General features: G+C 52.7%; 1 protein-coding gene across 1 annotated transcript in view; it reads right to left on the bottom strand.

Annotated features, from left to right (window-relative positions):
• The window catches only part of HHIPL1 (HHIP like 1), a 53,675-nt gene extending 39,366 nt beyond the window's left edge, over nt 1-14,309 (bottom strand). The window contains exons 1-2 of the mRNA XM_024757978.1: nt 14,208-14,309; nt 13,319-13,374 (exon numbers count right to left, since the gene is read on the bottom strand). Coding sequence (XP_024613746.1) covers nt 13,319-13,374; nt 14,208-14,309 — 158 coding nt within the window. The remainder of the gene's footprint in view (nt 1-13,318; nt 13,375-14,207) is intronic.
• Between the last annotated feature and the right edge of the window lie 205 nt (nt 14,310-14,514).

Raw genomic sequence — 14,514 nt, 5'->3', positions numbered from 1 at the left:
GAGAGGAGTTAACTCCTTTCCTGTGGGAGTGGATGGACGGTGGCTAACTGTGCCTGTGATGAAATACAGACAATGGCTGGGAAAACTGGTCAAGGGGAGACTCAGGAAGCAAGGCAGCCTGGCGCACAGCAGGTGCTCAGTAAACAGTGATGAGTCGTGAATGAGTCAGCCATCCTCAGATCACCAGGCAAGCCGATTTAGCCCCTGTGCCTCAGTTTCTGCAGCTGTAAAGTGGGTATAACCTCCAGAGAAGAGTAAGTATTGGACAAGCAGTGGCGTAGGCTGGGCACTCAGCCCAGGAAGACCCTTCTACCCAGCCAGTACAACCGCTAAGCCTCCGAGAGATGGTCCATGCTGCCTTAGCTTGTGCACCTCCAGGGACAGAACGCTCACTTCCTGGAGTCGGAAACACAGCAGACACCAGCCTGCCTTCAAAGAATTCATAGTGGGTGGTGGTAGAAGTGAGCACACTAGTGCCAGGCTCTGTAGGACCATGGACACTGAGAGGCTGGCCTCGTAGGGCTGACTCCCCCAGCTCCTATTAGAGGTGTTCCCATAGGGGTGGGCCAGAGTGTCCCATAGATGGGCACTGGAGGCGTGGCCCCCACCTCAGGCAGGTCAGAGGGGCCAGGGGCCAGAAGCCCTTCGCTGTCTGAAAAGACAAGGAATGATCAGCCCACTGGGTTTCCAGGCCTTCTTTCTGGCCTCTCCCAAAGCTGCTGACAGATCTACCTCCCCAGGGAGGTGAGGGATGGTTTTCTCGCTTCCTGTGACCTCCACGGAGAAAATCCATCACCTGCTGGAGGACCAATCCGGGCGGGCCCCAGAAAGATGGCATTGAGTCACCTGGGCCCTCGTTGCTCTGACAGCCGTGAACGCATCAAGCCGGTAATTAGCTCTTACAGGAAAGGGCCAGATCTGTCATTTTCCTCCGGAAGTGCCAAGGGGGACTTGCTGGCTGCCCCTCCTTGAAGCCAGAGAAAGGCCGGATCCTCGTCCCGGCGCTAGACTAGATCAGGGGTGTGGATAGGAGCGGGAAAACATCCATCCTTCCGCTCAGGAATCCCACTTCTGGGAACTCATCCCAAGGAAACAATCCGACAGGAAAACCAAGCTATGCACAAACACGTCCCCACGGGAGTTATTTATAATAGTTCAGCCCTGGAAATAAACTCGTGTCCAGCAGTGGGGGAGCAGCTAAGCACCTCTGCTGTTTAAATATCACACCCAGTTGTGAAACTGGGTGAATTGGGGGGTGGTTCTTGGAGGTCCTGGATCAGTCACCCTGCGATTCCTGATGGCCCCATCCCCAGCCTGGACCCATCAGACAGACCAACTCCAGGCTTTACCCAGAGGTGGTGGATCAGAATCTCCAGGGAAGGGGTCTGGGTGACAAGTGTCCCACGTGATTCTTATCACCAGGCAGGTGTGGGAAACCCTGCTCACAGCTAAAATTGCAACTTCAGCAATGCATTTATTTAAACCTTGGTAAGTCTTAGTTTTTGCATCTGTGAAATGGGCCTAGCACCGGGCCTACCCGTGGGATGCTGGGAGGGCTAGTGAGATTATGGATACGATGGTCCCAGTGGGATACAGGGCTCTGTGAGCTGCTGTCACCACTTATACAGGCTATGTGTCCCTCTTCCTCTCCCCAACCCCGTCCTATCACCACCAGGGGAATTTACAGCTGTGCGTTGCACCCAGGCCACACAGGCTGGTTTGAGGACATCCAGTGCCAAGGAGTGTGGGAAGGCTGGTGTGATGTTTCTGCGGGGGTCTTCTCCCTGCTCCCCACTGCCCGGCCGGGCTCAGTTTCAGTCAGCGGAGGGGAGGAGGGAGGCTCTCATGAGAGCATGGCCAGCCCTGCGCACCAGGGTGTGTCAGGCTCCAGAAGGGGGAATGCCGCCCCCCTTCCCATTCCTTTCCTACCTGGGCCCCCAAGAGCCAGGGGTGTTCCTGGGGGTTTCTGAGCCCCTGCTCTGTACCCAACCTGGTCCAAGCATTGGGAGGGGCCCCGTGGAGGGAGGTTCCTGAGGGAAGCAGCTGGGCTGAATTCCCAAGAATCTTCCAGAGAGAAGGAAAGGCCAGGCAAAGGCCTGGGGTTGTTAGCTTTTCAGCTGAGGGAACAAGGCTAAGGGGACATTAGGGAGGTGGTTGTACATGCAGGTCCGGAGCTTCGGGTCCTAGTGGGTTTATTTTTTATATTTTTTTATTTTAAAAAAACTTTGGCCACACCGTGCAGCATGCAGGATATTAGTTCCCCAACCAGGGATCGAACCAGTGCCCCCTGAATGGAAGATGGAGTCTTAACCACTGGGCCACCAGGGAAGTCCCCCGAGTGGGTTTAAAAGGCATGAGGCTATAGAGGCAATTATAAAGCCGGGCTGGGTGTGCCTCTCCAGGCAACCAGGAAGATCTAGGTGCAGAGTCCAGGGAGGATGAGGGTGTCCCACTCCTTGGATGGATGAGTCTCTTTCTTCCAAATAACTCTCGGTATCTCCGTGTGTTCACTGGAGGGACTGGACCAGGTTGGTGGTCCTGAGCCATTGCGTATGCTCAAGGGGCATTTTTGTTTTGTTTTATTTTGTTTTTTCTTTTTTGCCATGCCATGCTCCATGAGGGACCTTAGTTCCCCGACCAGGGATGGAACCATGTCCCCTGAAATGGAAACGTGGAGTCTTAACCACAGGACCACCGGGGCACTCCCCCGAGGGGCCCTTTTGAATCTTAAGAGTTTGGGGCTACAAACCTAGATAGATTGGACAACGGCAAACTCGTCAGCAATAAGCATGACTCGGAGCCCATCTCAGAAGCATGGAGACCCCTGGAGCCACCCCTGCCCCTGTAGGCTGCACCTTCCGCGTGGAGGTGCCTGTCCACTGCCCTGCCAGCTCTCTCACAGCCCCCAGGACGCCGCATCTAAGTGCAGTCCCAGCTGATGCCAGCCCTTCCTCTTTGGCAGCTGGTGGTACCCCCTCGACAGGACACCCCCCACTTCTGGGCGAAATGCTCCTTCCATCGGACACTGGGGGTGGCGTGTGTGACTACATATTAGGAAAGATAAACTGTAGAGTCGAGTGAAGAGTTTGCAGCCTCCCTGCTGAGCGCCTCCAGCCCAGGAGGGCTGACTCCAGCCCTGACATTCCAGTGAGGCTGCCTCTCCCTGGCTCTTCAATGGGTCTTCCACCGGCCTTTGTAGCAGGTGCACCTGCCACGGCAGGGACCTCTTACAGACCCCCAGATACACACAGAACCTCAGCTTCTGTGGGCACGAATGGGCGTAATAATTCCCGCTCACCTCGCAGGCTTGCTGGGAGGATGGGAGGAGGAAGCTGCCCAGAGAATGCTTTGTAAACTGGAAATGGCCGTGAAGAATGTCGGGGTGGATTAGGCTGGGCCGGCCGCCAACGGGCGAGACTGCGGGGCCTAGGCTGTAGCTGATGAGGGTCAGGTCTGGGGGCTTCTGTCAGGGAGCATCGCTGGTTCTTCTCTCGTTTTTTTTCTTTCTTTAACTTTTCACTTTATATTGGAGCACAGCTGATTAACAATGTTGTGTTAGTTTCAGGTGTACAGCAGAGTGATTCAGTTATACATATACACGCATCTATTCTTTTTCAAATTCTTTTCCCATTTAGGTTGTTGCATAATATTGAGCAGAGTTCCCTGTGTGCTAGACAGTAGGTCCTTGTTGGTCCTCCTCTCTTGTTTAACACACCCTGGCCCGGATGTAGGTTTTATTATTATTTATTATTATTATTTTTTGTGGTACGCGGGTCTTTCCCTGTTGTGGCCTCTCCCATTGTGGAGCACAGGCTCCAGACGCGCAGGCTCAGTGGCCATGGCTCATGGGCCCAGCCGCTCCGCGGCATGTGGGATCTTCCCGGACCGGGGCACGGACCCGTGTCCCCTGCATCGGCAGGTGGACTCTCAACCACTGCGCCACCAGGGAAGCCCAGATTAATTATTTTTATATTGCAAACAAAACAATGTATGAACTTAGGTTAAAAAAATATCAAATAACATGAAAAGGTTCAGAAGGAAATGAAATATTTCCCTGGCCCTTCCTCCCCTTCCCCACTCCCCAGAACCACCTGTTTCCACATTTAGTTGTTCCTTCTGGTTTTGGTCTCCATGTTTCTCAGTAAGATGCTCTCGTGCCTATTTCTTGATTTTTCAATTCTAGACGTTTCTAGAATTCCTTCCGGTCGTGACAGACAAGGCTTCAGCTCCCACTCCCTCAGCATCCCCTCAAAGGCTCTACCCAATTCTTAGTTGACCAGTGGTCCAGGGTTTTATTATTATTCTGTAAATGTTACCTGTGAAAGTACCTAGTAGGGCTTCCCTGGTGGCGCAGTGGTTAAGAATCCGCCTGCCGATGCAGGGGACACGGGCTCGAGCCCTGGTCCGGGAAGGTCCCACATGCCGTGGAGCAACTAAGCCCGTGCGCCACAACTACTGAGCCTGCGCCCTAGAGCCCACGAGCCACAGCTACTGAGCCCACGTGCCACAACTCCCGAAGCCCTCACTCCTAGAGCCCGTGCTCTGCAACAAGAGAAGCCACTGCAATGAGAAGCCCGCGCACCATAACGAAGAGTAGCCCCCGCTCGCCACAACTAGAGAAAGCCTGCGCGCAGCAACGAAGACCCAACACAGCCAAACATAAATAAATTTATTTAAAAAAAAAAGAAAGTACCTAGTGGTTCCTTTTATGGTGGAGCTTTGTTTGTTTATGTCCTGGCGTTAATGCGCTTTAAAAAAAAAAACAAACTTGGGAATTCCCTGGCGGTCCAGTGTTTAGGCCTCCTCGCTTCCACTGCAGGGGGGCAGGGGTTCGATCCCTGGTTGGGGAACTAAGATCCCACAAGCCGTGTGGTGCAGCCAAAACAAACCAAACAACAAAAATACTTCTTAGGTCTTTATGTGTCTCTTCTTACATTTTCTATCTGCTCCACTCTAACCTAGTGGTAGGATGGTCAAACGCCCAGGCATTTGGATATCTTATCTAGCCCCTCCGGGCCTGGGCTCTTCCCGGCTGAGCCATCCACCCCCTGCTTTGGGGACTGGGCCTGACCCTCCCCCTGCTCCCCCCAGGAAAGAACCCGCCCTCCTGGGGAGCCCTCCTGTGCCCTGGTCTACTCTCAGCATCTAGAGGAGCATGTGCTTCCAAAGCTTCCTGAGAGGTGCACAGCAGTTCATTTTTTTCCTTTTCATGACGACCTTGCATTTCCGAAAATGTTTAGATTCCAGTCTCATACATGGCTCTCTGTGGGCCTAGAATCCAGGCAGGAAATCCTTTTCCCTCAGACTTTTAAGGCAACTGATTGCTCTGTGATCTTCTAGCTTCCAGGGTTTCTAACGAGAAGTCCAATGCCAAGCTTTTAAAAAATGTATTGATTTAAAAACACGTGCACAGGGGCTTCCCTGGTGGCACGGTGGTTAAGAATCCGCCTGCCAATGCAGGGGACACGGGTTCAAGCCCTGGTCTGGGAAGATCTCACATGACGTGAAGCAGCTAAGCCCGTGAGCCACGACTACTGAGCCCGTGTGCCACAACTACTGAAGCCCGCGCTTCTAGAGCCCATGCTCCACAACGAGAGAAGCCACCGGGATCAGAAGCCCACGCACCGCAACGAAGAGTAGCCCCTGTTCGCCACAACTAGAGAAAGCCCGCGCACAGCAACGAAGACCCAACACGGCCAAAAATAAAAATAAAAAAAACCAAAACACACGCACAGAGTTTCAAAAATCAAATGCGGTTATAAAACTTACAAGAAAAAAACCCAAAAAACAATCCCTTGCCTCATGGCTCCGTCCCTGATTCCTGCTTCCCAGAAGCAACTACTTTCGATTCTTCTGTGACTTTTCTCCACATTTGAAAACAACGCACTTACGCTGCTCTTGACTCTCCAGTTTAGGTAGTACCACTGCCTTTCTCTTAGGGACCAGGAAGGTTTAGTCTACTCATGCGCCCACCCTCACACATGCCACCCCTTCCCCCACCCTCCTAGTATAACTGTATCGCAATTTTTTGGTTAAATCAATGTTGTTTACATATTATACTATTTAAACACTATGGCCAACAGAGCCACGATATGTCCTATGACTGTATTTCCTTCCTTGTAGGACTTCTGGGTTTCCCTGGTGATTATTAGTTGCCTCCTTATTTTGACTTGCTTGGTTTTCTTTGTGCTTGTCACTATTTCACCACCAGACTCTCTGACAGAGCTCTAATGTTCTTCTCAAGACAGCCAAGGCCCCAGGGACTCCATGAGTTGTGTTCTCCTTCTTGGCCAGATCCTCCTGGAGCCCTCCCTCCCTGTTCCAATCTGCACTGACTGCTTCTAGCCCTGAAGCCCTCCCTGTCCCACTTCCCTATACCATCACTTTGGGATTCCCCATTTCCTGAATTTGGGTCGTCTCGTTTCTTTATTTAATTCCTAAGTTTAGAGAAAGAATGTCTGAGAGGTAATTTTTATTTTTTTAATCTGAGCCTGTCATACTCTACCCTCATACTTAATTGACCGGATACTGAAATAATTTTCCTTCAGAATCTCGAATGCATTGTTCCATAGTCTTCTAGTTTTTGGAGATACTGTAGAGAGTGGCTCCTAGGGAAACCTGCTGCCAATGAACAAGAGCTTCATCTAACCCAGCACTTCTCAGCCCTGCCTGATGGACTCCCATCCTCCAGATATTCTGATGGAACGGATCTGGGGTGGGGTCTGAGCGTCTGCATTTTACCAGCTTTTAGGTGATTCTAACCAAAGCCCAGAGCTGAGAACCACTGCGCTGACCCACTGGCCTTGTTCAGAGTTAGCCTGACTAGCTGCCTCCTTAGGACACTGACTTGTTTACAGGGGCTCTGAGCGCTTAGGATGCTAAGATGTGATTCTTCGTTGCAAAGGTGTGTCCTGGTATTGGGTCTTGGGGGTGCTGAGCCTGTTCTGGAAAGAAGGCTCAACTCTTCTCTTAGGGTCTCAGAGTCTCAGGCTGGGCTCTGGGGCATTCCCAGGCCTTCCCCTAGCAGACCAGCACCCCACCTGCCTCATTGTGTGGCTTGTGGTTCAGGCCTACCTTTTCTTGTGCATTTGAGTATCTTTCTACCCCAGGAGGAGGCTTGGAATGATTCCATTTCCAGGTAAGATCCAGAGGCTCAGAGAAGGGCAGGACTCCCCAGGGCTACCCTGCTAGGAAATATCAAGTCAGAGACACAGATTCTAACTCCAGGGCTTTTCTACTTAACCCAGCTTCCCCCTGTACCGTTCATTTATTCCACAAGCACTCACTAAGTCCCCAGGCTCTCTGCTGGGAGGGCACCAGGGAGCAGCGACGAACAAAAAGGTGAACCTGATGGTCCAGTTTTAAAGTTATTCATGTCACAGCTTCTCTGCTCAGCTGTGGGCTCAACTGGGGGCTGGGGGGACAACTTGACTTCAGCCCAGCCTCGCCCAGAGCAGGTCACAGGAGGAATTACTGTTACTGCTGTTGCTATATCAAACAGGAGGGGCAGACAGAGAGGGCGGGGAAGGCTGGTGCTGCGGTCGGGCAGCCACATTAACAATTAAGGTCGTCACCGACTTCTTCCACCATCAGGGCATAAAACATTCAGGCACTGGGGGAGGCTGGTCTCCGGTGTCTGCAGAGGGCAGGGCCGGGAGGGGCAGCGTTGCTGGCTGTAGATACTGGGCCAAGGGCAGCCTCCAAGGCCTGGGGTGCAAGGCATCTGGAGGCTGTAGGGGCTGGATGGGCGTAGCACGGGGGTGTCTCATGCAGATGGCGCAGCTGCAGACACCCATGGAACACCACGGGGCCCAGGCCCCTGAGGGCCCTGGAGAAGAGGGGGCTTTGTCCTCAAGGACAGTGCAGCTGTGGGGAGGCAGATGAAAACCACCCATCACAGGTGGGCCCGCCCGCCTGGGCTTCACGCTTCCCAGCACAGCGATGCCGGCAGTCACAGAGATACACAGCTGGCCTCAAAGACCATGTGTCTGGGGTCTGGAACTTATCACCTGGAGTAAACCCTGCATATCTGACAAGTAGCATAAGTCTTGTAGCATTGTATTTGTGCATGTGTGTTGTGGCCTCTCCCGATGTGGAGCACAGGCTCCAGACGCGCAGGCTCAGCGGCCATGGCTCACGGGCCCAGCCGCTCCGCGGCATGTGGGATCTTCCCAGACCACGGCACGAACCCGCGTCCCCTGCATCGGCAGGCGGACCCCCAACCACTGCGCCACCAGGGAAGCCCCAAAAGCGGCAATTTGATAAAATAAACATTTCAAAGAAGTCATGGTAGGCAAGGCTGCTATACTGTTTCTTCTTTTTTTTTCTCCCTTAATATACTGGGTGCCTCGAATATAAAATTTGACCTGGGTTTCTCCTGTGCTCTGAAAGCCGTGAGGGTACAGACCCCAGAGAAGCTTGTGCTCCTGAGCATCAGGACCCATGTACGGGGATGTCCATGGCAGCATTGCTGGTTACAGCAAAAAAACTAGAAACAAATGTCCTTCAACAGGAGAAAAGTAAAGGTAATGTATTCATGCAATGGAAATTAGATGGCAGAGTTCTCAGCGGGGGAGATTTTGCCCCCAGGGGCCATTTGGCAAGGTCTGGAGACATTTTTGGGTTTGTTTATTAATTTTTATTTTATATTGGGGTATAGTTGATTTACAATGTTGTGTTAGTTTCAGGTGTACAGCAAAGAGGTTCAGTTATACATATACATATATCTATTCTTTTTCAGATTCTTTTCCCATTTAGGTCATTACAGAATATTGAGTCTAGTTCCCTGTACTATACGGTAGGTCCTTGTTGATTATCTATTTTATATATAGCAGTATGTATCTGTTAATCCCAAATTCCTAAATTATCCCTCCCCCCACTCCCGGCTTTCCTCTTTGGTAACCAAAAATTTGTTTCCTAAGTCTGTGAGTCTGTTTCTATTTTGTAAATAAGTTCATCTGTATCATGTTGTAAGATTGGAGACATTTTTGGTTTTCACAACCATAGGGGCAGGGGTGCCACTTCCATCTAACTGGTGAAGGCCAGAGATGCTGGTAAACATTCCGCAGTGCTGAGGGACCGGCCCCTGCCGGCCCCGACAATAAAGACTTCTCCAGTCCAAATTGTCAACATGCTGAGGCTGAGAAACCTCTTTATACAGCCAGCCGCACAGATAAATGAACCACAGTTACATATATCAACATAATAATACAGGACTTAAAAGCTTGTTGCCAAAGAACACACGAAGTATAATACCATTCAAATAAAGTTCAGACGCATGCAAAATTAAGCAGTATATTAGAAGGGAGAAATACAGTATTGTGAAAGCACAGGAATAAGCAACGCAGCATTCAGGATCGTGCTTACCCTGGGGTCAGGTGGGCTGCCCAGGTGACCAGGAGGGGCTCCAGGGGCCGGCGAAAGTGGTGATTCCTTAAGCCGGGCAGCCGGGCTCCGGCACCTGCTGCTCTGCGGTTTGCTGTGACAGGAAATCGCTCATAATAAGAATAGCGTTTCTAAGTGCGCTGAGGTGGGAGCTGGTCCTGCAGAGAGCTCCCCTGACTCAGTTTCCCCGTGACTGAGCATCCCTCCCTGCCCTGCTCCTCGGGGCAATGGTCTGAGTGGATGTCAGCAGTTGAAAGGGGAGGAGGGTATTTCGGCGGCTCCAGCTGGGAAGGGAGAGACGGGGAGGAGGGACGCAGATGCTGACACCCGCCCCCCCCACCATTGGTCCCTAAAGGCACCTTTCCCCCACCTCTGCCCTGGCCTCTGGCCAGCCTGGCTCTACAGCCTCCTGCCTGTCTCCTGGCCTCAGCGGACCCTCTCTGATCCATTCTTCCCCTCACACCTCCTGTCACCTGCTATCAAACAAAAGTCTGCCAGTTTTCTCTTTGCTCTATACTCTTCTGTGGTTCCCACTGCCCTCAGGTTAACCTTGAGGCTTTTGCCTGTGACATCAGCAGTTCCAGGCAACCATCCTATGCATCACTGACTTCCTGATCCCCAGAACAGGGCCTGACCATTGGGTAATGGTGTGAGTGAACGAGTCCACCATCCCCCCAGGCCGCCGAGTGCTGCCCTCCAGGGGGTCGACATCCCTGCAAACTTGCCTACTGGTGGCCCCAGCATCAGTGCAGTTTCCCCACCTAAAAATGTGGGAGTTGAGACACTTCATCACTAAACCCTATATTCCATGCTGCGCCCATCCCAGAAGAAAGCTGGTGGCAGCCCAGGGCTAGAGCCGGCATCCTTTGTAGCCCCGTTTGCCAGGGGCAAGCACTAGGCTTCCTGGACAGCCCTTGTTTCAATGTACCTCAGGGTTTGCATCTGGAAAACGGGTGCAATTTCAATGTACATTATGGGAAGACTGTCCTGATCCAGAGGGTGGGGAGAACGCGCAGGGAAGGGAGGCACGTGCATCTCTCCAGAGCTGGGCAAGAGCCCTGCTAGCTGCTTGACACTGGCCCTTGTGGAGGAAGGCTCGTATGAGAAAACTGTGGCTCAGAGAGGTTAAGGAACTGGCCTAGGGTCACCAGCAAGTTGGTGAGAGAGGAGCTGTGAGATGGAGCTAACAACATGCAGTGATTGATCTGTCAGCAGGAAGAGCTGGAAAGCTCTTCCAAGTGGTCCATCCAGAGGCTCAGGGAGTCTCTCTGGCTTGGTGACAATGTGGAAGGCTAAAGTAGGAGGAAGCTGGGTGATGGACATGGTCTGGGCACAGCGTAGGCCTCCACATTGTAGAACCAGAGTCACAGTGAAAGGGATGTCACAGAGCAATTGTAGTAGAGGAGGCTGTAGTCTATGGGGTAAGGTGCACTCTTGGGCTGAGATGGTCGTGGGTTTCAATCCCAGCTCATTCACTTGCTTGCTATGTGACTTTGGACAAGTGACTTAACCTATGAGCCTCAGTTTGCCCCTCTGTAAAATGGGGATAGAGGCTCCTAACTCACAGGACTGCAGCGAGGGCTCAATGAGACAATCCTTGTAAAGCCTTAGCACGGTGCTGGGTAGATACATAAAAAGTGCTCAGCTGCGAGTTCCCTGGTAGCCTAGTGGTTAGGATTCTGGGCTTTCACTGCTGTGGCCCTGGGGTTCAATCCCTGGTCGGGGAACTGAGATCCCGCAAGTCACGTGGCAAAAAAAAAAAAAGTGCTGAACCAACACTATCCTTTATTAATAATAATTACACTTGCTTTTCCATGAGCCCTGATTTTTCATCATAGCCCCTCAGCTGTGCATGGTGACTTCCCCTGTTCAGGATCCTCCCTGAGGTGGGGTGCAGGGAAGAAACCCCAGAGCCCAGCCCCAGACCTGGTCAGCTGCCACTACCTTGCTGACCTGCAGAAATAGTCAGCCACCACGCAAACCTCCACTGGCCACACCAGAGCCCTTGAGCATCCAGCAGCCTCTGAACACTGCCCATAAGTTCACACACAGTGGTCTGAGCTTCGTGGAGACAAACAACCCAGCCAACGGGAATCCACGTTAAATCCTGAAGAGCTAATGACACCACCATTCTGATCATCACGTGAGGGCTGGTTTAGAATCCCTGGCACCCACTGGGTGCTGGGTAAGTGGTAGGAGGTGCTAGTTATTATTATTGCTGTTGTTGCTGGTGTTAACTATCAGAGCCCCAGGGAGGGGCCACACCTCCCCTGTGACTATTCCCCGCTGTTCTCTGCCTTTCCTGTATGTTCCGGCAATAAGGCGTGGTTGTGTCTACACAAACCCCTCACCATTGCTCACCTCTAGGCCTTGGCTTTGCTGTTCCCTCCACCTGGATTATCCCAACCCTCACCTTCCCCATCTACAATCTGATAAACTCCTACTCACTCTGCAAGATTCACCAGGGGGTCACCTCCTCCAGGAAGCTGCTCCCACTGCCTTAGGATGCTCCCACAATGATGTGTTTTGCCCGGCTCTTCTGTGGTACTCACAACGCGTGCACAATGCATATGGGATTGCACATACACATATGAATTTATGCATAAATACTTAACCAATTATGCTTGTGTGTTCAGGAAATGAGTGAATGAAAGTGACCTTGGGCAAGTCATTTCCCTTCTGGGGCTCAGTTTCCTCATCTTCAAAATGAGGGGCTCAGACTCAATTGGTCACGTACTGAAGGGTCACACATTCACTCAGCAAACAGCAAATAATGGCTGCTCTGAGGTCTCTGTTCAGGGCCCCAGCCACAGAGGAGATAAGAAAGCCCCATCCCCTCCCAGTGAGGAGACAGTCTGCTTACTGCCAGTGTGCTCTCACCATTTCCCAGGTTCACAGACACCGCGATCGGGAATTATTTTGTCTACTATGTATTAGTGTACTGGCTCTCAAAAACATTTGTGTGGCTTTAAATGGACACACACAGTCCTGGAGATTCAGAAGAAAAACAATTGGGGAGTGGTGGTACATCTTTATCTTTTAAAAGACCCACAACTACTTTTACTGGGCATGTAGAGAATTACTGTATTAGAGGTCCATGATTTGGTTTTACGGATTTCATGACAAAGCAGAGCTAAAACAGCAAAGACACTTGACATTTCAGATCCTGGCTCGGGGTACAGGGTCTGTTGGATGGTGAGTGTTCGAGGGGGCTTGGCACCTCTTGCAGGACCCTTAGGGAGGGGGCTCTGGCTTAGACGGTTCCCCTTGCTTCAGGACCCTTTTTTAGCTCTGGACCCTCTCAATCTCCTGCCGTCTAACCTGCTCTGCCCCAGCCTGTCCAGCCACGGTGCGGAGAGCAAAGACTGTCCCTGGGACCACCCACCCAGGAGCCTCATCTCTAGCACCTTGTCTTTGCTGCACCAGGGGGATGTTAGGGATGCTCTCCTGAGTCTTGGTGAGGGGGACCCATGGTCCCACAGTCTGTAGATGATGCAAGCAAGCCCCGTCTAGATGGAGGCTTTTTTTTTTTTTCTCTTGGAGAGTTCAGCTGAAGCTGCTAGCTCTGCAGGATCAGAGGGCAGAGATGCAGGCCATGGGAACCACCTGGGGCCACACACAAAGTTGGGGTGGCGGTTCCCACAAGCAGTGTTAACCATCTCAGCAATTTCCCTAGTGAGCCCATGTGTCCTGTGCTCACCCCTCACTCTCCCAGCTCAGGCTTTGTTCTGGGGAGAGCCTCCAGTGAGCTATTTAATCTGGTTGGCCTTTTGGCGTAAGGAAGACCTACCTGTACCCTTCCCAAGCGGGAGCTGGAACCCTTTTTCTCCTCAAACTCAAACTCAGATGCCCTGGGCTGGGTCCTCGAAGCACAGTGCCCCAGTGGGGAGGGTGACCCCCAGCAGGCTCACCTGCCTGGGGGAACCTCAGCTACCCTGGAGCTTGACCCTCAAAGCTATGCTCTGCCTGGCACATCCTCTCCCTGAACATCTATATGGAGAGAGAGGGAGAAGGGTGGGGAATGAGGTCCTGAATCTGGACCTCTCTGCAACGCCCCCCACCCCCATCCCTTCGCCACACATGGGCCAGAGTGAGTCTCTTAAAGGGCAAATCAGGTCATATTGCATCCTGCTAACTCCCCACTGCTTTCCCAGCTGCCTTAGAATCATGGATGATCTGGCCCCTCTGACCTCATCTCTCACTCTTCTTCCCGAGCCCCCTCCCAGCCCCACTGGCCTTCTTTGAATAGGCCACTAACAGGCCAACACTTGGGCCTCTGCACTAGCTGTTCCCTTCACCTGGAGTGCCCTTCCCCCTTATCTTTGTCCTTCGTGTCACTCAGATATCAGCTTAGATGCACCTCCTCAGAGGTCCTCCCAGACCACGGGATCTAAAGTAACTGATAATCACTTTCTGTGACATCAGCTTGTCTTAATCCCCTGCACAGCACTTATTACAGACTCATAGCTATCTAGTTTATTTATTATCTCCTCTCCCCTCCTCCCCGCAGGGTGCAAAGTCCCCCCCCCCGCCAGAGGGCAGTGGCCTCTGCCGTTGTCCGCTACAGAATCCCCCAGTGGTCTAGAAGAGGCCTGGCTTACAGTAGGGGCTGTACACAGTTGTCCAATGAATGGCTGAACAGCTGTAAATGGGGACATCAGCTGTTGCGCGGGCGCGCGCGTCAGGCCGTGGCGCTCACGGTCGAGTGCGCGGATTTTATCTCGTTGCGGGTCCCGGGGGAGGGACGCCCACCTCTGGCCGGCTGGCAGCAGACGCGCAGTAAATGCACTTCAGGGACGCGAGGATAAACGAGACGGACTCACACAGACAGTGGGAGGACCCGGGTGCCGGGCCAGGCTGCGGTGGGGAAGGCTTTTCGCCGCCGACTCGGCGCCCCCACAGTTAAGACCCCAGTGGGAGACCATCTTCCACCTTCCCCAGTGGTCTCCACGTCGTGAATCACAGATTCTCTCCCGAATTCCGGGACGAGCGGTCGGGTTGGCGGGGGAACGGTGCATGTCCCCGGCGCCCTCGCCCCCTCCTGGCAGGGAAGAGGGTACGGACCGTGCTCCGGGACGGTTGGCGAGGGCATGGCCTTCCCGGTGCGCAACCCGGGGCTGGAATGGAACG

Source organism: Neophocaena asiaeorientalis, unplaced genomic scaffold (assembly GCF_003031525.2).
Source record: "Neophocaena asiaeorientalis asiaeorientalis breed wild unplaced genomic scaffold, Neophocaena_asiaeorientalis_V1.1 scaffold476, whole genome shotgun sequence".
NCBI classification, from domain to species: Eukaryota; Metazoa; Chordata; class Mammalia; order Artiodactyla; family Phocoenidae; genus Neophocaena; species Neophocaena asiaeorientalis.
Note: the sequence above shows the minus strand (reverse complement) of the source record. Positions and strands in the feature narration are given on the sequence as shown.